Raw genomic sequence first — 26,309 nt, forward strand, 5'->3', positions numbered from 1 at the left:
GGGTAATTTATAAAGGAAAGAGGTTTAATTAACTCACAGTTCTGCAGGGCTGGGGAGACCTCAGGAAACCTATAATCATGGCAGAAGGGGAGGCAAACATGTCCTTCTTCATGAGGTGTCAGGAGAGAGAAGAATGAGAGCCGAGCAAAAGGGGAAGCCCCTCATAAAACCATCAGATCTCGTGAGAACTTACTATCACAAGGATAGCATGGTGGAAACTGCCCCATGATTCAATTATCTCCCACTGGGTCCCTTCCATCACATGTGGGGATTATGGGACCTACAACTCAAGATGAGATTTGGGTGAGGAAACAGCCAAACCATATCATTTCACCACTAACCCCTCCCAAATCTCATGTCCTCACATTTCAAAACACAATCATGCCTTTCCAACAGTCCCCCCAAAGTCTTAGCTCATTCCAGCATTAACCCAAAAGTCCAAGTCCAAACTCCCATCTGAGACAAGGCAAGTCCCTTCCCCTATGAGCCTGTAAAATCAAAAGCAAGTTAAGTCACTTCCTAGATACAATGGAGGTATAGGCATTGCATAAATACACCCATTTGAAATGGGAGAAATTAGCCAAAACAAAGGGGCTACAGGCCCCATGCAAATCGAAAATCCAACAGGGCATTCATTAAGCCTTAAAGTTCCGAAGTGATTTCCTTTGACTTCGTGTCTCACATCCAGGTCACGCTGATGCAAGAGGTGGGCTCCCGTAGCCTTGGACGTGGGGGTTCTAAACTGTTAACTTTTCACCCTAAACTTTGTGACTCTGTGAGCTGCAAGTGCCCAGGTAGGCAACTCCTCTGACTAGCTAGACAAGTGACATAATGCCAGGCTGGCACAGGCAGCATCTAACAGGCAGAGTAGCCTGTGTTCAGTAGGGCAGAGTTGGCAGTAGCCCCAGTATCCCCTCCAGAGCACCCGCCCCTAGCAGGCCACCATATACACGTTCACCTTCTCTCTGGCTGTCCTGGACTTGTTGCCCTGGACTCTCTTCTAAGGCCAATTCTCTCCTAAGGCCAATTCCAGCATCTCTAAATCATCTGCATGGTCAGGACGCACTGGCTCACACCTGTAATCCCAGCACTTTGGGAGGCTGAGGTGGGAAAATCACTTGAGCCCAGGAGTTCAAGACCATCCTGGGCAACATAGTAAGACTCTGTCTCTACAAAAAAAAATAAAAAATTAGCTGGGCATGGTGGTATGTGCCTGTAGTCCCAGCTACTCGAGAGGCTGAGGTGGGAGGGTCACCTGAACTCAGGAGGTCAAGGTTGCAGTGAGCCCTGATCATGCCACTGTATTCAGCATGGGTGACAGAGCGACACCCTGTCTCAAAAACAAAAACAAAACAATCACCTGCCTGAAAAACCTAAGCTAGTCATTCTTATTTTTCTGGGTCCTGGCATCCTTTCAGAATCTGTTAAAATCCCTAGAATAGTGCACCACTGCCCACAATAATATGCAAAACCCACATTTTTGCATTTAATTCCAGGGAATTTGTAGACCCTATGATGAACAACCCTACCCAGAGGGCTTTCAGACGCTAGAGGTACTTTAAGCAACATTCAGTTCAGTGAGGAAAGGAGAAAAAAAACCTCACATCCATGGTCAGAAATCTCTGCCGTCCACAGTGGGATAAAATTTCATACACGTTTGACTGTTTGATCAGATTAACCAGCTCTCATTACACACACACACAAACAGGACTGTGTCTCTGCCGAAATACAATGTCCCTGCTCTCTGACCTCCACTCCAGGCACCCAGTAGCAGCCCTATGAGAGTGAGTCTAAGGGCATTTGATACCATGGAGGAGGAGACCGCGTGCTGAGCTGGGGAGCTTTTTCTTCCCCACCTCTGAGTCAGAACCAGGGCCAGACCTCATTCCTGAGTGGCTAGGTCAGCAGCCAGGGTTCCCTCCCTGTCTGGCACACTCCACCAGCTTAACTAAATTAGAGGGAAAAAAAAGAAGAATGCAGGGCAATGGGTTAGTGAGTGAGTAATTAGGGAGCTCTTTTCACCCGAGTAGCCAGGAAAGACTACTCTTAGTACTCCCTGCAAAGGGAGCAGCCAACACAGAGGCCTGAGGCTTGACTTGTTAATGAGGCAGAAAGAAGACAGTGTGGCTTAAACAAAGTAAGCCAGGGAGCAGAAAGAGTGCTGGTGGAGAGGGTGTAAGGAGCCGGGCCCATGGCTCACGCCTGTTAATTCCAGCACTTTGAGAGGCCGAGGCAAGAGAATCCTTGAGGTCAGGAGTTTGGGACCAGCCTGGCCAACATGGAGAAACCCCGTCTCTACTAAAAATACAAAAATTAGCCAGGCTTGGTGGCGGGCACCTGTAATCCCAGCTACTCAGGAGGCTGAGGCAGGAGAATTGCTTGAACCCCAGAGGTGGAGGTTGCAGTGAGCTGAGATCACACCATTGCACTCCAGCCTGGGCAACAAGAGCAAAACTCCATCTCAAATAATAATAATAATAATAATAATAATAATAATAATAATAATAATAATAATAATAATTTTTTAAAAGGCTAGCGGGACCAAATTGTGAGACCTCTGTAAGCCACCGGCAGTGTTTGGATTTTTCATGTGTGTATGTAGTAAAAGGCACAACATAAAACCGTATCATCTTCACGGTTTCAGTCCACAGTTTATTGATTTTAAATGCATTCACATTATTGTGCAACCATCACTACTACCCATCTCCAGAACTTTTTTTTTTTCCTTTTTTAATAAGATGGAGTCTCACCATGTTGACCAGGCTGGTCTGGAACTCCCAGCCTCCCAAAGTGCTAGGATTACATGCGTGAGTCACCACACCCAGCCAATAACTTATTTTTTGTCATCCCAAACTGAAATTCTGTACCTATTAAACATGAATTCTCCATGCTGTCCTCCCCGCAACCCCTGGCAACCACCCTTCTACTTTCTGTCTCTATGAATTTGATTATCATAAGTGGAATCATACAGTATTTGTCCTTTTGTGACTGGCTTATTTCACTTAGCATAATGCCTTCAAGATTCATCCATGTTGTAACATTTGTCAGAATTTACTTTATTTTTTTTGAGATGGAGTTTGTTCTTGTTGCCCAGGCTGGAGTGCAATGGCGCGATCTTGGCTCACCACAACCTCCACCTCCTGGGTTCAAGTGATTCTCCTGCCTCAGCCTCCCGAGTAGTTGGGATTACAGGCACGTGCTGGCTAATTCTGAATTTTTAGTAGAGACAGGGTTTCTCCATGTTGGTCAGGCTGGTCTCGAACTCCTGACCTCAGGTGATCCACCCACCTTGGCCTCCCAAAGTGCTGAGATTACAGGCGTGAGCCACCAAACCCGGCCCAGAATTTACTTTTTAAGGCTGAATACTATTCTATTGTATGTATACACCACATTTTGTTTGTCCGTTCATTCGCTGATGGACACTGAGGCTGTTTCTGCCTTTCGCTATCGTGACTAATGCTGCTGTGAACATTGGTGTGCAAATATCCAAGTCTCTGCTTTCAGCTCTTCAGGGTATATGCCCAAAAGTGGAATTGCTGGATCATATGGTAATCCTGTCTTTAGTTTTTTTTAAGGAACCATCATACCTTTCCATAAGGAAACACCATGGATTTGTTTTTAAGTACAATTTGAAGCTGCTGTAGTGACATGATCTGATTTATGATTTTTAGAGAGAATTTTACTTCTCACAGTAGCTGCCGTGTCAAGAATAGATTGAGGAGAGTGGGATAGAAGGCAGAAAAGCAGTTCAGACATGATTGCTGGAGTGACTGTGGGGATGAGAGAGAGAGCTGGCAGTACCTGCAGATGTGCTGATTGTGGAAGGGGACAGCAGGGGGGAATCTAGCATGACTCCCAGGTTAGAGCAACTGGAGGGATGCTGGCACCGTGTACTGACATGAGGGAGACTGGGGGGCAGATTTGCAGGGGAAATTCAGAGCCCGTTTTGGGCATATGTTGAATTTTCCATTTTGTTCCACATCCAAGTGAAGATGGCAAGGTCAGGAAGGAATCCCTGGGAGCCATCTGCATGATACTTCAGATCATGGAACTGAGTGCGGTGTCTGTGTTGGCATCCCAGGGGTCTTGTGGACTTGAGTTGTGAGGAGTGAAGCTGGTTGGGGTGGTGGGGTGTTGAACCTAAGTTGGAAGGCTGTCACGGCGGGGACATGAGTGTGTGGCTGGGCTCACCGGTACAGCTATGCTCAGCTCCACTCTCCTCAGTTCTGGGTCTGTCCAGTAGGTCTGGGGGTGGAACAGGTGGAGTATCACGAGGGGCTTTGCTTAGGGGAGTTGTCTCCCCAGAAGGGCTTGAGGCCAGAGGCTGGAAGCCTCTCGGGCTGAGAATCCCTGGGTCTGGCCTCACCAGACTGGAAGGAAGGCGTGGGAGAAGGGCTTTGTAGTGCTCGGGGCCCCCCCTGAGGTTCACAGCTCAGTGCTTCACTGTCTCTCACCACAAAACCCACTTCCTATGATGTTTTGTCCGTGGGTTATCTCCACTACCGTGAACTTCCTGTGCGCAGAGCTGGGCAAGCTCTCGGGGAAACACAGCAGCCATGCTGAGGAGCCTGGGCTTCCTCCCTCCTTCCTGTCAGGGCCAGCACCCGGGGCTGCAGGTGCACTATGAGTCTCAAAGGGCAGGACCCAGACCAGGCCCCTCCCTGCCCAGAACAGCATCTGGCACCTGGCAGCACATTGACAGACATTTGTGGAGTGAGTGCTGGGCTGAGGCTGCTGCATGAGGCTGATTTTGATTCCTGAGGTCCTGGCCCCCAGAGATAAGAGGCCTCATTCCTGGAGTTAAGTAAGATACAGCCCCCTCCTCAGATGACTGCCTGAAGAATCCATTCATAAATGAGCACCATGTCATAATCACCTGTCTGTCCAGTAGGATTGAAGAAGGAAAAAGTGGGCGGGGCGTAGTGGCTCACGCCTGTAATTCCGACTCTTTGGGAGGCCGAGGCGGGCAGATCACTTGAGGTCAGGAATTCGAGACCAGCCTGGCCAACATGGTGAAGCCCCATCTTCACAAAAAATACAAAAAATTAGCGGGGCGTGGTGGCAGGTGCCAATAATCTCAGCTACTTGGGAGGCTGAAGCAGGATAATTGCTTGAACCCAGGAGGTGGAGGTTGTGGTGAGTCGAGATTGCACCACTGCACTCCAGCCTGGGCGACAGAGTAAGACTCTGTCTCCAAAAAAAAGAAGAAAAAAAAACATGGAAAAAAAAAGAAGGAAAAAGCTGAAATTCCAAATTATAGAGACTTTCCTTCTCCTAGGCGCCACTCTCCAGGACAGTGACTAAAGAACAGCTTCAACAAACCCCTCTCTCTCCCTTTCCCTCCCGGGATCTCACACACAGGGAAATGGCAAGGCCTTGGGTGACTGCAAGAGGAAGCAGAGACCACCTTGAAACTCGGGTGCATTAAGTCCTTGGCCTTCTCATCTTAATCTGCTCCAGAATAAAAAAATTAAAAAAAAAAAAGTCCGTGGCCTCACTGGTGGTCAAGAGACCACCTTGAAACTCAGGTGCATTAAGTCCTTGGCCTTCTGATCTTAATCTGCTCCAGAATTAAAAAATTTAAAAAAAAAAAAAATTCCGTGGCCTCACTTCCCCTGGAGGGAGAAGGTGAGGAGTCCTCACATGCAGACTGGCTAGGATCCTGCTGCTGCCCTTTGTGCTTCTGCCACCCTGGGCTAGTCACTTTGAGTCTTACTTTTCCCATCTATAAACACTGGGGACAATACTCCCTGTTTCATAGAGTTGTTAACTATCATAGAGAAGATTAAATAAAGAAGTCACCATGAAGACACCTACCTCACCCACACCAGCACACACTCCAGCTCAGTGCTGGGTTATTGTGTGCGTGCATTTGTGGGAGATCAATTGCATGCAACCCCCTAAGCTGCTTAATTTCAGGACCTGCCATTTGTAGAATGCTGCATTCAGAGCAAGGCCCAAGCTCTGGGCTGATCCCACAGTCCAAAAGGAAAAGGACACACAATTGTCACATCTGTCCCCCACATCTGAAACTGCAGGCAACTCCATTCTGCACAGAACAGAACCGTGGCAGAGATAAACCAAAATGGCAGTTAGTAAAACATAGTAAGGTTTGGAATTCGGTATGTTTCAAGATGGACTGCTTCAGAATAGAGCTATTCTTGGTTTGTTTTTTGTTTTGAGACAAGTTTTGCTATATCACTCAGGTTGGAGTGCAGTGGCATGATCTCAGCTCACTGCAACCTCCACCTCCTGGTTCGAGCAGTTCTCCTGCCTCAGCCTCCCAAGTAGCTGGGTTTACAGGTGTGCGCCACCACACCTGGCTAATTTTTGTTTGTTTGTTTTTGTTTTTTTTTTGAGATGGAGTTTCGCTCTTGTTGCCCAGGCTGGAGTGCAATGGTGCAATCTCGGCTCGCTGCAACCTCTGCCTCCCAGGTTCAAACGATTCACCTGCCTCAGCCTCCCAAGTAGCTGGGATTACAAGCATGCATGCCCAGCTAATTTTGTATTTTCAGTAGAGACAGGGTTTCTCCATGTTGGTCAGGCTGGTCTCGAACTCCCGACCTCAGGTGATCCACCTGCCTCCGCCTCCCAAAGTACTGGGATTACAGCCGTGAGCCAGCGCGTCTGGCCTAATTTTTGTATTTTTAATAGTGGCAGGGTCTCACCACGTTGGCCAGGCTGGTCTCAAATTCCTTGGCTCAAGTGATCCATCTGACTTGGCCTCCCAAAGTGCTGGGATTACAGGAGTGAGCCACCATGCCCAGCCAGAATAGAGCTATTGTTAATGCTCTGAGGATTTCAGACTAAATTACAGGGCCATGAACTAAAACTCTTCTTTAAAAGGAGCTGGAGGTCTCAGTAGAGACATCTTCCCTTCAAAAACTTTCCCCGCTCCTCAAATCCAGGAGATTTGGCCCTTCTTTGGGACCCACACCCCAGCACTACCTCTGTTAGATCACGGATCACCTGCCCTGGAATTGCCTGTTTCCTGGTCAGCCTTGCTTCTGGGTGGTTTGTTCCTTAGGACAAATGGTCAAGCCGGCTGGGCTCGCCACTGTGCCTGGTCCATGGTAGGTGCTTGGTGCAAGTATTTTCTTAATATAATTAAAAAGCTGCTGGGCATGTTTTCACCTTAAAGAATTCTATCTGCAGAGGAGGTTACAAAGGGGATTAGAATCAGATGTCCTGCTGCTGATCCAGCAAGCAAGGAGTCACCGTTTGTGTATGCCCACCCATCGACATTACTGTGAAGAGCCTGGGAGACAGGGAATACTGTGAAGAGCCTGGGAGACAGGGAATCCTAGACACTGGAAAACAACCGGGCAATGGAGCTGTGGAATTGCAGCTCTGGAAGATGGTGGCTGAGAGGGTGGAGAAACTGAGGGAGGCATCTGAGATCCTCTGTCAGAATTTTGTACTTGGGCCGGGTGTGGTGGCTCATGCCTGTAATCCCAGAACTTTGGGAGGCCAAGGCAGGTGAATCACTTGAGGCCAGGAGTACGAGACCAGCCTGGCCAATATGGTGAAATGCTATCTCTACTAAAAATGTAAAAATTAGCCAGGCGTGGTTGCACGCACCTGTAGTCCTAGCTACTCAGGAGGCTGAGGCAGGAGAATCACTTGAGCCCAGGAGGTGGAGGTTGCAGTGAGCCAAGATCACGCCATTGCACTCCAGCCTGGGTGACAGAATGAGACTCCATCTCAACAACAACAAAAAGTTTGTACTTGATACGTGACCACAGAAACACAACTCTGAGGTGCTGTCCCTGACATTAGAGAGGGTGCCCAGGTGAACAGGCATAGGATCTAGCACCACAGAGCCAGAGCCCTGGTGAGGCAGTTTTGACCACAGACAGGGCTTCTTTCTTCCTCTCCCCATCTTCCCTGTTAACCTCCTTCCCCAGCTCCGGCTTCTGTGGAATGGCTCAGTGCAGCAGATGTTGGGGGTTTAAAATTCAGGCCTGCTAGAGGCCAGAGAGCCCCTAGCTTGGTGCCCACAGGGGATTGGGTATACAGCAAAGTGGTGGACTGGCCACAATGACACTGTCCCTTCCAGAGCACCTAAAGGAGAAGCTGGAGCAGTACGTGAAGCAGCTGCAGGTGGTGAGGGTGGTGCGGCAGGAGGAGCGGAAGGGGCTGATCACCGCCCGGCTGCTGGGGGCCAGCGTGGCACAGGCGGAGGTGCTCACGTTCCTGGATGCCCACTGTGAGTACCAGGGCACCGGCCTGGGTGTAACCTGGAGGCTCCCTCCCTGCTAGAATGAGCCAGGGCCACAGCCTCCCCAAGGCCCCTTCCTGTTCTCTCTTCCGGGAGTGAAGGAGGCTTGGGACCCACTCCAGGTGCCTCTACCCCTTTCTCACCCCAATCCCAAGGATGTTTCATCAAGAAGACAAACATCCCTAAAACAACTGGTGACCCCAAAATCACTGGAAGTGATTTCCAGTGATCACCAGGGCCCCGGACATTCATCTCTCCCTGTACTCTCCATCTGCACCTTGCTCTGAGCTTGGCCCCTCAGAGAGGCCTCCTGCTATGACAGAACTGGCTTGTTTGGGGCTTTCTTCTAGGGCAACATGGAGCCAGGAAGGCCTCCTTCTTGCCCAAAACCAAAACACTTCCCCACTGTTGTGGAGGATGAAATATTTTCCCTAGGAGTGGTGATATATATTAGGGGAAGCTCTAGACTTGGAGTCAGAATTCTTGGTTTGCATTCTGACCCTGCCCCACTAACAGCCTCAGTTTCCTCATTTGTCAAATAGGAATGAGGATACTAACCTTACTGAACAGAACTATTACTCTGAGGGCCGAATGAAGTAATAATACATGCAGAAGCTCGCTGAAAATCTCAAGGAGCTAGACAAATGAAAGAGATTATTCTTCTACGATTAGGGCTGAAGCTTGACATGCAGATGCCCCTGGGAGGGGGAACACCCTCTTCTGAAATCCACACGTGGGCCTGGAGGGCTGAGCCAATGGATCAGCTGGAACCCCGGAAGATACCATCCAGGGCCTCCCTGTGCTTTTGGGTCATCTGAGTTGACCATGTTACTCCCCTGAGACCTCCATTCTCCCTGCCAAAGCTGCCTCCACCTTTGGGGGTAGAGGGGTGGTAGAAGGGTTTTAGGAAATTCTGTGTGCTCCCTGTAGCTGTGGGGCTTGCTGCCTGTAACCCAGGAGTAGGTGGACGGTCTCTTATCCTCCTGGGCATTCCCTCCAGGATGCAGCTTGGGCTCTGCTGTGGGCAGGACCCTGACTGCTGCCTCCTGGTTGGGGCCTGCAGGTGAGTGCTTCCACGGCTGGCTGGAGCCCCTCCTGGCTCGAATCGCTGAGGACAAGACAGTGGTGGTGAGCCCAGACATCGTCACCATCGACCTTAATACTTTTGAGTTCGCCAAGCCCGTCCAGAGGGGCAGAGTCCATAGCCGAGGCAACTTTGACTGGAGCCTGACCTTCGGCTGGGAAACACTTCCTCCACATGAGAAGCAGAGGCGCAAGGATGAAACCTACCCCATCAAGTAAGGACCGCAGCCTGGTGAGCCCCCAACCTGGCCCCAGTCCTACCCAGTTCCAGGAACCTGTGCCATCTCACATCAACATTTGTTAGGTGCTCTATCAAGCACTTGACATATTGTGTTTAATCCTCACTCCCTATGAAGCAGGTACAATACTAAGAATACTAAGGCTCATAGTGATAAACACTGACCTAAGATCATGCAGCTAGCAACAGTGGAACAAGGACACCCTTCCCGGACTGTCTGGCCCTAACCGTGGCACTGCACTGCCTCATACCATGACAGTTTGCTCTTATTCACCACTTACCTTGTGCCAGGCACTGAACTAAGGGCTATACATTCTTTAGTTTATTCCTCCCTACACATAAAAGGAGTGGCCCATGCTTGCAGATGGGGCAAGAGATGTGATGGAGGCCATTGTGGAATAGTCACTGTAATAAGAGGGAGTGGTATGTGCCCCCAGGTGACTGTCTTTGAAAAGACTGAGAATATACTAAAAGAAAACAGACACATTTTCTGCAGCGTGAAGTTTGTAGCAGTTGCCCTGAACTTCCTTGGTGAAGGGCCAGATGATAAATATTTTGGGCTTTGCCAGCCACATATAGTTTGCTGCATATTCTTCATCTTATTTATTTTTTTTTTTTACATACATTAAAAAATGTAAAAACAATTTTTTGCCCCAGAGGCTTCTAAAACCAGGCAGCCAGATTTTGCCCACAGGCTCTTGTGTGCCAGCCCCTGAGCTGCAGGGTAGACAGTTGGAAGTCAACCCGCAGTTCAATGCCCACTGGGCTCACCTTCCCCTCTTATACTCACCCCATCCTCCCCTCTCCAGGCAGCCTGTTGGTGTTATTGGAGACTGTAAGTTTATTTTAACAGTTGTCTCAGACAAACCAAGTTGAGGAGTGACTTTTAGTGTAGCCTGTGGTTTGGGATTATTTGTGTCATTGTTATCTTAGACTGGCCAGTATACTTAAGGCTCAACTGAATATACATCCAGGACGGAGGGAAGCAGAGGTTGGAGATACAGTAGCCAGAGATAAGAGGGAAGGTTTGAAAGGAGGAAAGGATTGGTGCTTCTTCCTCTCCACGTGCCCAGAATCCTAAAAAATGCTGTCCATGCCAGGCACAGTGGCCCACACCTGTAATCCCAGCTAGATGAGAGGCTGAGGTGGATTAGGTGGATTGCTTGAGCCCAGGAGTTTAACAACAGCCTGGGCAGCATAGCAAGACCCCATCTCTTAAAAAAGAAAAAGAAAAGAAAAAAAAAAACCTGCTCAGAGTCCCAGTGGAAAGGAACTCAGGTGAATGCCACAGGGAGAAATCTCACAGATCCTGAACAGCCAGCTGCTCTGTCTCCATTAGAAGGAGAGAGGGAAAGGAAAAGGCAAAAGAGAGAAAAGAAATTGGAACTTTCCACTGACCCAATGTTTGTTTCATAGCTGCCTTTTGTTTGGTGTGCACTGCAACAGATCCCCACCCCCACCCCCCATGCCAGTGACCAGGCACACAGCAGCACAGTCAGAAAGAGGGCACCTGGCCCCCACCCATCACTGACGTCGCAGGCTTCAATGTCCAAGGGCCATACAACTGGAAGACAAAGCTCCAGTGTTTGAGGAATGAATGTGCTCCTTGGCCCACATGCCCCGGTAGCATGCATGGCTTGCCGAGGCTCTTCATGTAGCGCCCCCACCCCAGGAGGACTGCTGACAGTCCCCTCCCGGCCTCCCATCTCAAGCCAACCAGAGCCTAAGAGGAGAGGCAGAGGACCTGGGGGATTCTAGGGGTAGGCCAGGACATAAAGGGTGTTTACTAGAGGTTGCCTGTGGTTGTGAATTTACAGTGAAGCTTCCCATGCAGGGTTTGTCCTCATGGCTAATCCATCAGTGACTTCTCGGTCTGGGAGACTTCTCAAAGACAAGACTCAGGGCCTGTGGGAGAGGAAGCAGGTTGGCTTCCAAGTGCTCCTCTGCAGTTCCAGCACTCTCTGAGCCTCTCAGGGTGCTACTTGTGCTGGTTTAAGACCCCTGGGAGAGGCCAGAGCCTCTTCCAAAGTGATAGGAAGCCAGCCTGAGCATGAGGGTTTCCCAACTGAAATTCCTTCCAGAAAGTGGCTGCAGGAGCCAACTTCGGGGAGACAAGAGCAACCACAGGGTAACACCAGGGTCACATTCCTGGGTAGGCACCTTGATGGATCATGCGAATGAACAGTGATTGGGCCCCAGCTGTGTGTAAGACACCTAGATAGGTTCTGGGGTTACAGGGGTTCTGTGTCTTTCTGCTTGGTTGTACCACATGAAGCTGCCCACTGAGGGCAGCAAAGCCCTAGCCATGCCAGGCTGGCCCACACAGAAACCAGCAGCTGATGATTGTGCTCCTGCCATGTCTCCCCGGCCCCCACCCCAGCATTCCATCTTGCTTATACTTCCCCGGGTCCGCTTCGATACCCTAACGCTTAGCCCAGTCCCTCTTAGAAGCAACCTGGTATCTAAATTCTAGGAATTAGATGTTTTTGTCAATTTATCTTATCTTGAGTCCACACCTCCCTGCCTGTGTCTGAAAGCCAGAATCTTTTTATAACCTTCTAAATGTTCCCTGTAGCCCAAATTGAGCTTGATCTCACCTGACTTTCCACTGTTTCCAGGAGCACCTCTTATCAGCTTTCTCTGTTAAAAGCAACTGGCAACTTCTCCCCAAATCTACAGTTTCTCATGCAGTGTAAATCACCAGAGCTAGGTGCCTACTAAAACTGCGGCTTAATAGTCCCTGAAGGGCAGGGGCCCTGAAACAGAATGGAGTCAGCCCAGCTGATAATATTCATTCATTCATTCATTCATGGTTTGAATCCTGCCTATTTTCAAAAACAATTTCACACAGCTTCTGAAAGTTGAGTATCTCCTAGGCTCCAGGCACTTTGCTGCCAAAAAGTAACTAATGGTAGCTTTAACCTCTGTGACTAGATTGAGCTCTGGGGGAATAGGATCTGTCTCTCTCCGTTCTGTGTGTCCATCATGTAGCACGGGCCCTGGTGGCCAGTGTTACGTGCATCCTAGGTTGAACGAATGAATGAGTGCCTTTTAGAGGATGATTACATATTTCCTTGACCTGGTCCTAGAAGGGGAAGAGGACATAGTAAAAGCTAAATGATGAGTGAGTTAGTGGATGAGGGGCTGCACGTCCTGAGAAAGAGGAAAGGAGGGGGAGGTAGGTTAGGAGGGGAGTCCACAAACAGCTTTCCCCACCAGGCTCCGCTCCTCCTCTCCCAGAAGACGCACACACTTCTCCCTCTGTCTCTCCAGATCCCCGACGTTTGCTGGTGGCCTCTTCTCCATCTCCAAGTCCTACTTTGAGCACATCGGTACCTATGATAATCAGATGGAGATCTGGGGAGGGGAGAACGTGGAAATGTCCTTCCGGGTGAGAGTGAAGAGGGCTTTGGGGGGAACCACAACATCCCAGGGGACAGCTTGAGAAACATCTCTCAGGCAGAGGTGGCATCAGGGACATCCCATCTGGAACTGAACTAGAAAGGGTGGCTATTTCCCAGTGTGGCTCTTCCTCTTTTCTGCTCCCCCTGTCCATGGCAGTAGGGCTTGGGCCGTCAGCCTGGACAGCTCAAAACAAACTACTGGGCACAACTTCTCAGAGGCAAGGAATAATAGGGGTAATGAGGACTGGACATCTGGTGACTGGGGACTCTTTTGCGATGTCTGTAGGAAAGGGTTAGGGTGAAGATAGAAACAGGTTAGTATGTTCACAACTAAGGCTAGAAAAAAAAACAGATGAGTAACCAGTCATCATCCTTTTTCTGGAAAAATCAGGCTCCCCTTCCCAGTTCAAAGGACACATGCCCTGGTAACCTTTGAAGTTTCCCTACCTATGCGCAATAAGCCCTTCATAACAGTCAGAGAAGATGGTGGCCCCAACTCTGGTGGACCCCAGAACTCTGAGAGATTCCAGGAATTAGGCAAATCAGGATTAGGTCAGGAAGAAAGGATTGCCTCTCCATGAAACCTACACAAATCTCCATGCCATGGAAAAGTAGTTAGTAAGTACATGAGCTCATTTATGAAGTCACCTCTCACGGTGCCTGATGCATATTAAGCACATAATTGATGCCTGCTGTTACTATAACGATTATGTATTTCTGTTGCTGCCACACTAAAATGAATAACAACATACTTTCCCACCTAAAACCCAAAAGAAGAAACCAGTGGGAGGGATGTCTTCAGCCAGCCCACCAGCATAGAAAAGGGTCACCTGCCAGTCACCCCAACTCCCAGTGGCCCAATCCTAGGCTCCTCCATGAGCCTCTGACCTCTGTTCACCTTCCTAGGCAGCCAGTGTGCTAAGGGCCCAGGTGACTACCACTAGCCACCTAGCAGCCAACTATCCTTGCTATTAATTAACAGACTGATGCTCTGGTTTTTATCACCTGAGGGAGCTGATAAACTCACATTTCCAGGTCAAAAAGCCAAGTGATCAGAGCTCAGAGTAGGTATACAGGCACAGGTAACAAAAATTAACCAGCAGGCTTTTCCCTAAAGTGGGCCCTGGTAAACACAGGAACCTGCAGTCTCCCTGTGCTTAAGTCAGAGTGAACCAACATCAGAAAGCCTGGGATCGTGTAGTCATGGCCTAGGAAGAAGCCTGGTCGGTATCCTTTTTCCCAGGGAGAGAGAGCAGCATTTGCCCAAGTCCTTGGACCTGGGGTCTGGTGCCCTGGGAATAGAATAGAGCTGCTTATGGGGAGACTGTCTCACCTAGTCCACTGAAGGCCTCATCCTGTCTCCTCTTACATCAGGTGTGGCAGTGTGGGGGCCAGCTGGAGATCATCCCCTGCTCTGTCGTAGGCCATGTGTTCCGGACCAAGAGCCCCCACACCTTCCCCAAGGGCACTAGTGTCATTGCTCGCAATCAAGTGCGCCTGGCAGAGGTCTGGATGGACAGCTACAAGAAGATTTTCTATAGGAGAAATCTGCAGGCAGCAAAGATGGCCCAAGAGGTGAGAGGAAATGGTTCTCGGAGAGGTTTAGATGAAGAGAAGTACGGCCCCCAGACCCTGTTCATGGGCCTAATGGCTGGGACCCACCTCATCTCTACCATCTGGCGCCTCCCTTCACCCTCAGGGACCTGTGAGCTAGAGCCCAGGAGAAGGCCACAAGGCACATAGGTTTCGAAAGCTAGAGAATGTTGTCCCTACGCATAGAGTCTCTGCATCCCTTTGGAGGGGAAGGGAGGGAAAGGAGATTTGGAGGAAAAGCCTCTTACAGGAGGAATGGCTCTGAGAGCATCGGCACTGGGGAGTGGGACATAATAGTCTGGGGAGTCACAAGAGATGGACCGATAAGCAGGGGACTCCAAAGCTAAGGCGGGGTGTCTGGGATTGGATGTGAGGGCTGGGCCAGTAGCTTTAACAGGTCCTGAGTGGGAATGAACATGAGAGACAGTAGCCCCAGGCGCTCCATGCTATCTGCACTACTTCAGCCCAGACAGGAAGGTCAAAGACTGGTGGAACTGGCTGGCTGTGGTGGCTCACGCCTGTAATCCCAGCACTTAGGGAGGCCGAGGCGGGCAGATCACCTAAGGTGAGGGGTTTGAGACCAGCCTGGCCAACATGGTGAAACCCCATCTCCACTAAAAATACAAAAATTAATTGGGCGTGGTGGTGCGCGACTGTAGTCCCAGCTACTCAGGAGGCTGAGGCAGGTGAATCGCTTGAACCCAGGAGGGGAAGGTTGCAGTGAGCCGAGATTGCACCACTGCACTCCAGCCTGGGCAACAGAGTGAGACTCCCTCTTAAAAAAAAAAAAAAAAAAAAAAAAAAAAAAAAACTGGTGGAACTGATCCTTAGGGGGCTGGCTTGATTGACAGAAATCCTTCGGTGACATTTCGGAACGACTGCAGCTGAGGGAACAACTGCACTGTCACAACTTTTCCTGGTACCTGCACAATGTCTACCCAGAGATGTTTGTTCCTGACCTGACGCCCACCTTCTATGGTGCCGTAAGTCTTGAGAACCAACCTGCCTGCCCATCACCACAGCACCCCTTGGAGAAGTTCAAGACCACTGACCCCACAGATGGATGACAAACAAGAATTGACTTTTACCCTGCACCCTCCTTTATCCAGGAGGAGGACTGAGAGGCCATGTTGGGGCTTCTAGAGATAGCAAAAAACCTTATAAAGGGCAAAACAACCCACAAGCAGTGGTCCTGAAACATTAGCATGCATCAGAATCACCAGGAAGGCACGGTAAAACGCTAGGGCCCATCCCCAGAGTTCCTGATTCAGAAAGACTCAGGGGAGGTCTGAAAACTTGCATTTCTCACGAGTCTCCAGGTGATGCTGATGGTCCAGGGCTCACATTTGAGAACCACTGCTTATAAGGAAACTCCCACGTGCTGAGGGCTTCTTCCAGGGACCTGGCATCCTGGGAGGTTCCCTTCCTGCCCCACAGAGGGGTTCAGTCCTGCCCTTTCCAGCCTCTGGGGCTCTGCAACTCACTTTGCTGTTAGCTCCAGGCATGTGGGTTAACACACAGAGGAGAGAAATGATGGGGGATATCCAGCCATGCAAATTTGTTGCAGTTGACTGGAATTTGTTCCAGTGGGGCCCCATACCACACATGAGGAACCTCCTGACTGTGCCATCCTGCTTCACCTCTCTGCTCACCCCTCTGCAGATCAAGAACCTCGGCACCAACCAATGCCTGGATGTGGGTGAGAACAACCGCGGGGGGAAGCCCCTCATCATGTACTCCTGCCACGGCCTTGGCGGCAACCAGGTATGCAGCCCACCCATCTCCGGAGCATCTCCTCTCCTCACCGGCTCCTTTTCTCTACCCTAAAGAGTCCTTTCCTGAGGACTGGGAGGGAGGAGATACCATCCCTGCCCTCAGGAAGCTTCCAGTCGGAGGAGAAGGCATAACGCACACAAGGTCTGAATAAGGGACATCCGGAGAGAACGAGGCATCGGTGCTGGGTGTGAGAAGGGGATGGGAGGGAGGGTTGTTCATCAGAGGAGCCTTGAGGAGGCTAGCTGCTGGGGGGTATTTAGGGGTGAGGGTGGAAAATTTTCGAGCACATCCCATCACCTACACTCAACTTCTATCTTCAATGCATCCTCTGCCCAGAAGCTACCACTGTGATCCTACCACCTTCCAGTGACCCCAAAACTAGGTGCCCAGCACTAGTAAGTGAGAGGCACTGAAAACAGAGCCAGAGCGGGGAAAGGAGTGGTGTGGGTCACTGAACAAGCCCGCTGGCATATGCAGGTGAAGACAGTCATTCTAGAGCAGTTTCCTGTACCACTGGCCTGCAAGATGATTTCCAGTGGTGCATTGGAGAACATTTTTTATTTTGATAGTAATGTATTAGCAAAAATAGAACAAGCATATCACATGATTTCACGGATGTTACTTAAAATGAGGCTAAGTTAAATTTAATTTTAATCTAATTTAAAGGAAATGTGATTAGGCACGGTAGCCCACACCTGTAATCCCAGCACTTTGGGAGGGTGAGGCAGGTGGATCACATGAGCCTAGGAGTTTGAGACCTGTCTGGGCAACATAGCAAGACACCCCATCTCTATAAAAAATGTTTAAAAAATTAGCCGAGTGTGGTGCCACACGCCTGCAGTCTCAGCTACTCAGGAAGCTGACATGGAGGATCGCTTGAACAAAGGAATTCAAGGTTGCAGTGAGCTATGATCATGCCACCACACTCTAGCTTAAGCAACAGAGCAAGACCCTGCCTCAAAAAAAAAAAAAAAAAAAAGAAAATATACTGGTCGGGCGCAGTGGCTCACACCTGTAATCCCAGCACTTTGGGAGGCCAAGGTGGGAGGATCACTTGAGCTCAGGAGTTTGAGACCAGCTTGGGCAACATAGCAAGACCCCATCTCATAAAAAAGAATTATATACATATATATATATATATGTATATAAAATTCCAGTATAACCATGATATGGTAACAATCCTGAAGGCAGCACATAAATGAGTAAAGTCTTGGCATGGCCTCACATTCACTCTCCTCCCCAGGAGACCATGCATGGTTGACAGCTCAGGGCAGGTGGCTTTGGAAGGCTGGGGGTGAACTCTCCACCTGCTTCTCTTGTCTTGATTTCCAGTACTTTGAGTACACAACTCAGAGGGACCTTCGCCACAACATCGCAAAGCAGCTGTGTCTACATGTCAGCAAGGGTGCTCTGGGCCTTGGGAGCTGTCACTTCACTGGCAAGAATAGCCAGGTCCCCAAAGACGAGGAATGGGAATTGGCCCAGGTGAGTCAGTGTCCAGAAAGCTCAGAATCAAGAACTTGAGGCCAGGTGTGGTGGCTCACGCCTGTAATCCCAGCACTTTGAGAGGCCGAGGAGGGCAGATCACGAGGTCAGGAGTTCAAGACCACCTGGCCAACATGGTGAAACCCCATCTCTACTAATAATACAAAAATTAGCTGGGCATGGTGGTCGGCGCCTGTAATCCCAGCTACTCAGGAAGCTGAGGCAGGAGAATTGCCGGAACCTGGGAGGCGGAGGTTGCAGTGAGCTGAGGTCGTGCCATTGCACTCCAGCCTGGGTGACAGAGCAAGACTCCATCTTGGGAAAAATAAAAAATAAAAAGAGAACTTGAGGCCACATCGGCCCCTCTATATTTTCTTCATTTTCTTCCTGAGACGCCATGGGGTGGAGTAGAGCAATGTAGAAGGTAGGTGAGTGTGGGCGTGGCCACAGGCAGGGTTCTTGAGGCTTAAAGGGTATTTGGTGATGACTGATGTAAAAATGGGGTGAGAGGTTATGGTTCGTGGCTAGCTCTGAAGCATTTTTAGGCTGAACCCAATTAGAAGAAGGTGAAGAGTCATTCATAGTTCCTGCTTGTCCTCTGTGTCCTAGGCTCAAAGCTAGGCACTCACATGCCTGGGTCCAGTTAATCTTTCAGAGGCTCTTTCCAAGCAGGAATAGTCACTGTTTCTACAGATGAGCTGGAGCCGGAGGAAGCCCAGCATGTCTGTGACTGGCCCAAGACCCATCACTAGTAAATGGCAGGCCTGGGATTTAGCCCCAGATGGGTCTGACTTGAAAGCACGGGCTCTTTCCATTACACCACACTGCTCCAGGATATGCCATGTAACCGCCACCATGCTGAGCTCAAGCCAGCACCCGAGTGAGCCTCCCTACTCCGCCCCAGCTTAGGAAAGAGGAACCTAACCTGGAGGCTGCAGGGAAGGGAGCAGTCTAAACATAATCCAAGGCAGAAAATTGGAGGTGGAGCAGTGGCCCTGGGTCTTTGAGCCTGGCCATCTGGGGATGCGGGAGGCCCTGAAAGCATTTTTCTCTCAGCCCGTGGTCTTGTCTTTCACCATTTCATCCACTCAGTCTGAAGCTAGGGATGGGGATTTGGCACCAGATAAAGGTGGGAACTCAGGAATGTGTCTCATGAGAGGGCAGGAAAGGAATGGGGAAGTGTCTTCTTTGTGCCTTGTGGGGTTCCCTTGGCTTTTATCAATTGCACCCCATCGCATTATCCCTGGTAGCACTGTTAAGAGGTCTGTGGCCCAGACTGACCTTTTGCTTTGTCATCTTTTAGGATCAGCTCATCAGGAACTCAGGATCTGGTACCTGCCTGACATCCCAGGACAAAAAGCCAGCCATGGCCCCCTGCAATCCCAGTGACCCCCATCAGTTGTGGCTCTTTGTCTAGGACCCAGATCATCCCCAGAGAGAGCCCCCACAAGCTCCTCAGGAAACAGGATTGCTGATGTCTGGGAACCTGATCACCAGCTTCTCTGGAGGCCGTAAAGATGGATTTCTAAACCCACTGGGTGGCAAGGCAGGACCTTCCTAATCCTTGCAACAACATTGGGCCCATTTTCTTTCCTTCACACAGATGGAAGAGACCATTAGGACATATATTTAGCCTAGCCTTTTCCTGTTCTAGAAATAGAGGCTTCCAAAGTAGGGAAGGCAGCTGGGGGAGGGTTCAGGGCAGCAATGCTGAGTTCAAGAAAAGTACTTCAGGCTGGGCACAGTGGCTCATGCCTGAAATCCTAGCACTTTGGGAAGACAATGTGCGAGAATGGCTTGAGCCCAGGAGTTCAAGACCGACCTGAGCAACATAGTGAGGATCCCATCTCTACGCCCACCCTCCCCCCCGCAAAAAAAAAAAGCTGGGTATGGTGGCTTATGCCTGTAGTCGCAGCTACTCAGAAGGCTGAGGTGGGAGGATTGCTTGTTCCCCGGAGGTTGAAGCTACAGTGAGTCTTGATTGTGTCACTGCACTCCAGCCTGGGCAACAGGTGAGACTCTGTCTCAAAAAAAACAAAAAAGAAGAAGAAAAGTACTTCTACAGCCATGTCCTATTCCTTGATCATCCAAAGCACCTGCAGAGTCCAGTGAAATGATATATTCTGGCTGGGCACAGTGGCTCACACCTGTAATCCTAGCACTTTGGGAGGCCAAGGCAGGTGGATCACCTGAGGTCAGAAGTTTGAAACCAGCCTGGACTACATGGTGAAACTCCATCTCTACTAAAAGTACAAAAATTAGCTGGGCATGATGGCACGCACCTGCAGTCCCAGCTACTTGGGAGGCTGAGGCAGGAGAATCGCTCGAACCCAGGAGGCAGAGGTTGCAGTGAGCCAAGACAGCACCATTGCACCCCAGCCTGAGCAACAAGAGCGAAACTCCATCTCAGGAAAAAAAAAAAAAGTATATTCTAACAGACAGATCAGAGGTCTAAGAGATCCTCCCTTGCTATTATTACCTGAAGTGTGTAGAACTGTTTACAGATATCTCCTTGACAGGTGTCCTTTATCTTACTTTATCTGTACAGTAATCCTGTGAGAAAGAGGACAGAAACCACTGTGCCTATTTTACAGATACGAAAACTGAGACACAGGTAAAGGGGCTTGTCTGTAGTCCCATAGCTAGCAGATGGCTGGAGCCAAGACTGAGGCTCGTTCTTCAATGCTGAGCCAGGGCTCCTTCCGCTGCACCACAAGAACACTAGACCACTCGCCACCAGCCTTCTCGTTCCCTCTTCCTCCATTCTGATCATTTCTAGCTGGCTGGCCTCCACAGAGCATAGGAAAACAGCCAGGGCCGGGCACGGTGGCTCATGCCTGTAATCTCAACACTCTGGGAGGCTGAGCCGGGTGGATAACATGAGGTCAGGAATTCGAGACCAGCCTGGCCAACATGGTAAAACCCCATCTCTACTAAAAATATAAAAATTAGCCAGGCATGGTGGCACACACCTGCAATCCCAGCTACTCGAGAGGCTGAGGCAGGAGAATTGCTTAAATGTGGGAGGCGGAGGTTGCAGTGAGCCAAGATTGCGCCACTGAACTCCAGCCTAGGCAACAAGAGCGAAACTCCATCTCCAAAAAAAAGAAAGGAAAAACAGGGCCAGGTAACCATTGTGGAGAGAGCACACTTAGGAATCCTGGGATGTTAGTGTTAAAAGAAAGCTCCTGGAGCCAGTGATTCTCAGGTTTGTCCCAGAACCCTTTTTTCTAAGTCCCATATAAAAAGTAGATTAAAAAAACAAAGTAGCATGAGTGAAATTGAGAGAGGGACAGGCAATGCCTTCCAGCCCCTAACTTCTAACAGTCTGGAAGCACAACGTGAAAATCACGTAGCCCAACCCTATCATTTTCATATTATGAAACTGAGTCCAGGTAAGTGAATCTGTCCAAGGTCACCCAGCAAGGTATCAGTAGCCCTGAGGGTAAGGACTCTGATAAGGCTCGGGAGGGTCCTGGAAAGCCTGAGGCGGCAGGAAGAGTGTGCAGAGTTGAGCGTGTCTGGAAGGCTGATCCACTGCTGGGCCCACATCAAAGCCCCCATGGGGAGCAGACCCGACTGCACATGGCTCTTTTGCCGGAAGAAGAGCATGGCTGCGCAGAGGACTAAAATTTCATCTGGGAAGGCTTCTTTTGAAATGTCAGTAGCAGGATGTCACCAGATGAGGGTGCTATGGGACCACAGCTGTCTCTTGTTCCCATTGCAACTCAACCCTGCAGGAGGCCGCCTACATCCCTGAGAGCCTTCTGGACCCTACAGAGAAGACATTCTGGGGTAGGCCAGCCAAAAGGAAAGGAGAGAGTGGCCAGGGTATGACCTGGAGTAGGGAAGGGGAAAAGTTCCCAGAAAGAAGAGAATTGGATGACAGGTCTCAGTGGAAATAAAGGTTTCCTGGCATTGGTCAAGGAAACTCGCGTTGTGTTCTCTTACCTGTGTTGTCCCTTAGCTGAATCAGTTGATTTGGGCTATGAAGAACCACACACATCTGAAAAGTTCTGTTACAGCCACTGTCTCGTGTCCCCAAACATTCTCTGGCCCTAAATCTAGCTTGTGTATTGTGTCAAGCACGTGGAGACGTGAGATGTGAAACGAGGTCCTGTCCCCATGGAACTCACACGCTAAATGTAAGCAAATCATGGCAAGCCTGGAGATGCTCCAAGAGGTGCTGGATGAGTTAGAAGGAGCAATTCCTTCCACTTAGGGAATCAGGTAAGGCCTCACAAAGATGGCAATGTTTGACCTAAGACCTCGGAAGATGAGTCCTCAGATGGGAAGGGCTCAATAAGCAGAGTTGTTACACAGGCAGCAGCCAAGCCACAGAGGACATGTGGCCCCAGTGGGTCTGAGAAACCCAGAGGACATTGGGGTGAGGGAGTGACGGGTGTAGAAGCTGGAAGATCAGAGTTACATCGTGAATTTCAGGGGCCCTAGGCACTTTAGCCTTCACGGGGCTCTTGCTCCATTCAAAAAAAAATTAATGTTATGACTATGTTGGTATAAAGATGAATGTAATCCAGGCTGATTGTATTTACTTTATTTCTTCTGGTTTTAAAAGAAGCTAAAACATTTCTATGGGCCCTGGGCACTGCACCTGCTGTGCCTACTGGGTAACTCAGCCTCATACAAGAGTGGGTTGGGGCCCAGTTGAGAGAGGCTTTGGTAGGTCCGGTAAGCCACAGGAAGTCATGGAGCCTAACCCTAGCCTTATTCTTGGTTGCATTAGACATCCAAACGTGGATCCCAGTATCCCTCATACTGTCTATGGTATCACCCAACAGCTCCCCAGCCCAATCATATGATGTAGCCCAACCAAGGTGCCCAGCTGTTTCAAGAAGGTTCCACCTGCCCCCAAATAGCATAGCACTTCCCAGGCAGTCAGCCAAGAGCTACTCGCAGGGAGTGGGAGATGCAGCAGGAGGGAGACACAGGCTGTGCCTAGAGAGTAGGTCTGGGTTCAGGGATGAGGGGAGGACTAGGGAAGGGAGGTGGTGGAGAAGAGGGAGAAGGCACTGACGGGAGTGGTGGGAAGGCTCAAGAAACTGGATTTGGCCGGGCACCAATGGCTGACAACTGTAATCCCAGCACTTTCAGAAGCCGAGGCGGGCAGATCACTTGAGGTCAGGAGTTCAAGACCAGCCTGGCCAACATGGCGAAACCCAGTCTGTACTAAAAATACCAAAGTTAGCCAGACGTGGTGGCAGGCGTCTGTAATCCCAGCTACTCGGGAGGCTGAGGCACAAGAATCGCTTGAGCCTGGGAGGCAGAGGTTGCAGTGAGCTGAGATTGCGTTTCAGCCTAGGTGACCGAGTGAGACTCTGTCTCAAAAAAAAAAAAAAAACAAACAAACAAGAAACTAGCTTCTTCATGGCATTTTCCTTAGTCAAGCCTGGCCTGGCCCTAACAACACCCGTATTCTTCCTTAAAACCCACGCCTCTGACCACTCTCAGCTAACCTAAGGCCCCTACCTCTTAAAACTCTGCTGCTAGCCCTGTGCTACTATCTCCTGGCTCTAGGAATCTCTCACTCTGGCATTAAAGAGCTAGGCCTCTCTGGGGATCTGTTTCCCACATGAAGAGTATTGGGGCCATTGCCACAAATAGCTAGATGTCCCAGAATTTATTCTTATTTTTAATTACCAAAGTAATACTGTGCCAGCCTGGCCAACATATCGAAACCCCGTCTTTACTAAAAATACAAAAATTAGCTGGGCGTGGTGGTGGGCACCTGTAATCCCAGCTACTCACAAGGTTGAGGCAGGAGAATCGCTTGAACCTGGGAGGTGGAGGTTGCAGTAAGCCAAGATTGTGCCACTGCACTTCAGCCTGGGCAACAGAGAGAGACTCCGTTTTGTTTTGTTTTGTTTTTTTAAGTAATATTGTGGAGAAAAGTCAAGTGATCTAGAAAAGTGAGGTTTAAAAAAGTGAAATTTGCTACTTGGGAGGCTCAGGTGGGAGGATTGCTGGAGCCCAGAAAGTCAAGGCTGCAGTAAGTTGTGATCGTGCCACTGCACACCAGCCTGGGTGACAAGAGAGAGACTCTCTCAAAAAAATAATAAAGCTGTATAGTATTCCATAGCAGGGTTAAACCCAATGTATTCAGTCTTCCTCTACTGATGAATACTTAGCTTTTTTCCAATTTTGCAACAAGCTTTGTGACAAACTATACCATAACCCACAACCTTGAACATTTGTTTTTCTGCCTGTTTTTTTGTTTTGTTTTGTTTTGAGACTGGGTCTTGTTTTGTCAGCCAGGCTGGAGTGCAGTGACACAATCATGGCTCACTGCAGCCTCGACCTCCCATGCTCAAGGGATCCTCCCACCTCAGCCTCCCAAGTAATGGGACTACAGGCATGCACCACCATGTTTTTTTCATGTTTTGTAGAGACAAGATCTCATTATGTTGCCCAGGCTGATATCAAACTTCTGGCCTCAAGCAGTCCTCCCACCTTGGCTTCCCAAATTGCTGAGATTACAAACATGAGCCACCATGCCCGACCAGTGTTTATCTCAAAAGAATTCATTCCTAGAATTGGTATGCAATGTCAGAAGAAATGCAATGCCTCAAAATTTAAGTCATTGTCTGGCTGGGCGGGTGGCTCATGCCTGCAATCCCAGTACTTGGGGAGGCTGAGGTGGGTGAATCACTTGAGCTCAGGAGTTTGAGACTAGCTTGGGCAACATGGTGAAACCTCGTCTCTACAAAAAATACAAAAATTAGCTGGGCATGGTGGCTGGCACCTGTAGTCCCAGCTACTTGAGGGGCTGAGGTGGGAGGATCGCTTGAGCCCAGAAGATGGAGGAGGTTGCAGTGAGTTGGGATCATGCCACTGCACTCTAGCATGGGCAACAGAATGAGACCCTGTTTTAAAAAAAGAAAAAATTTAAGCCATTGTCTATGCCTAACCCTAAGAGTAAGATTTTTTTTTTTTTTTTTTTTTGAGATGGAGTCTTCCTCTGTTGCCCAGGCTGGAGTGCAGTGGCACAATCTCGGCTCACTGCAACCTCCACCTCCAGGGTTCAAGCAATTCTCACTGCCACAGCTTCCCAAGGAGCTGGGATTACAGCTCCCAAGCACAAGGACTACACCACAACGCCTGGCTAATTTTTGTATTTTCAGTAGAGACAGGATTTCACCACGTTGGCCAGGCTGGTCTGGAACTCCTGACCTCAGGTGATCTGGCCCTGCTGTGATGTAAAGAGGTAACCTTCAGGAGGCCCTCAAGCCTCCTCTTGGACTCCTCATCCTGGGGCTAGAGGCCAGAGGAAGCAGGGAAGCGGGAGAAGAATGACGAAAGAGGCCCCGGGTTCCCTAGCGCAGCTCACCCCTCTTCCCGGAGTGTGCCAGAATGCTGGAGGGCAGGCTGGAGAGCAAGCTCTTCAGGTTATCTGAGCATCAAAGTGCAACTCCTCTGAACAGCTCTAGACACTGAAAAGGTGACTGTGCAGATTCCTTCACAGAGCATTTTCCAGGTTTCTCCCACCCCTGCAGCCATGAAGCTTGGATTCTGGAGTGTTTAGGCAACAAAAGCCCTGGGTGGGCAGGTGATGGTCCTGCTTCTGTCTAGGTTCCTGGCTTCTCCCTGCCTAATTCCAAACCCCATGCGTTGCTACCATGACTGCTGCACCCACAGTCCTCTGCTCTGGAGCCTGCAGTGGCTCTGATCATTTTGTGGCCAACCCAAGGGTCCTCTGCCCACCTCAAGGCACATTGCAACTCTTTTCTCTCTCTTTTTATTTATTATTTATTTATTTATTTATTTATTTATTTATTTTGAGACAGAGTCTTGCTCTGTCTCCAGGCTGGAGTGCAGCAACCTCCGCTTCCCAGGTTCAAGCGATTCTCCTGCCTCAGCCTCCAGAGTAGCTGGGACTACAGAAGCGCACCACCATGCCCAGCTAATTTTTGTATTTTGTTTTTGTTTGTTTGTTTGTTTGTTTTTTGTTTTTTTTGAGATGGAGTCTCGCTCTGTCGCCCAGGTTGGAGTGCAGTGGCGCGATCTCGGCTCACTGCAAGCTCCGCCTCCCAGGCTCACGCCATTCTCCTGCCTGCGCCTCCCGAGTAGCTGGGACTACAGGCGCCTGCCACCACGCCCGGCTAATTTTTTGTATTTTTTTAGTAGAGACGGGGTTTCACTGTGTTAGCCAGAGTAGTCTCAATCTCCTGACCTCGTGATCCGCCCGCCTCCGCCTCCCAAAGTGCTGGGATTACAGGCATGAGCCACCGCGCCTGGCCAATTTTCGTATTTTTAGTAGACGGGGTTTCGCCATGTTGGCCAGGATGGTCTCAATCTCTTGACCTTGTGATCTGCCCGCCTCAGCCTCCCAAAGTGCTGGGATTACAGGCGTAAGCCACCCCGCCCGGCTGCAACTCCTTTCTCTTTCCTCTACGAACTGTGATGGACAAAGCCTTTCATCTCCTGCAGGAACCTCGGCTCCTACCCTCGTTCTCCCTCTGCCCTCCACCCTCCATCTACCCTCATAGCCCTC

General features: G+C 49.8%; 1 protein-coding gene across 6 annotated transcripts in view; it reads left to right on the forward strand.

Moving 5' to 3' along the window:
- The window catches only part of GALNT6 (polypeptide N-acetylgalactosaminyltransferase 6), a 40,007-nt gene extending 18,276 nt beyond the window's left edge, over positions 1–21,731 (forward strand). For all 6 annotated transcript variants that reach the window (XM_055357196.2, XM_055357198.2, XM_055357193.2 and 3 more), the window contains 8 exons: positions 8,060–8,209; positions 9,285–9,519; positions 12,816–12,933; positions 14,321–14,521; positions 15,391–15,522; positions 16,202–16,303; positions 17,648–17,800; positions 19,104–21,731. In XM_055357196.2, coding sequence (XP_055213171.1) covers positions 8,060–8,209; positions 9,285–9,519; positions 12,816–12,933; positions 14,321–14,521; positions 15,391–15,522; positions 16,202–16,303; positions 17,648–17,800; positions 19,104–19,217 — 1,205 coding nt within the window. In that variant the 3' untranslated portion in view covers positions 19,218–21,731. The remainder of the gene's footprint in view (positions 1–8,059; positions 8,210–9,284; positions 9,520–12,815; positions 12,934–14,320; positions 14,522–15,390; positions 15,523–16,201; positions 16,304–17,647; positions 17,801–19,103) is intronic.
- Positions 21,732–26,309: the final 4,578 nt, after the last annotated feature.

The sequence above is a fragment of the Gorilla gorilla genome, chromosome 10 (assembly GCF_029281585.2).
Source record: "Gorilla gorilla gorilla isolate KB3781 chromosome 10, NHGRI_mGorGor1-v2.1_pri, whole genome shotgun sequence".
Classification (NCBI taxonomy): domain Eukaryota; kingdom Metazoa; phylum Chordata; class Mammalia; order Primates; family Hominidae; genus Gorilla; species Gorilla gorilla.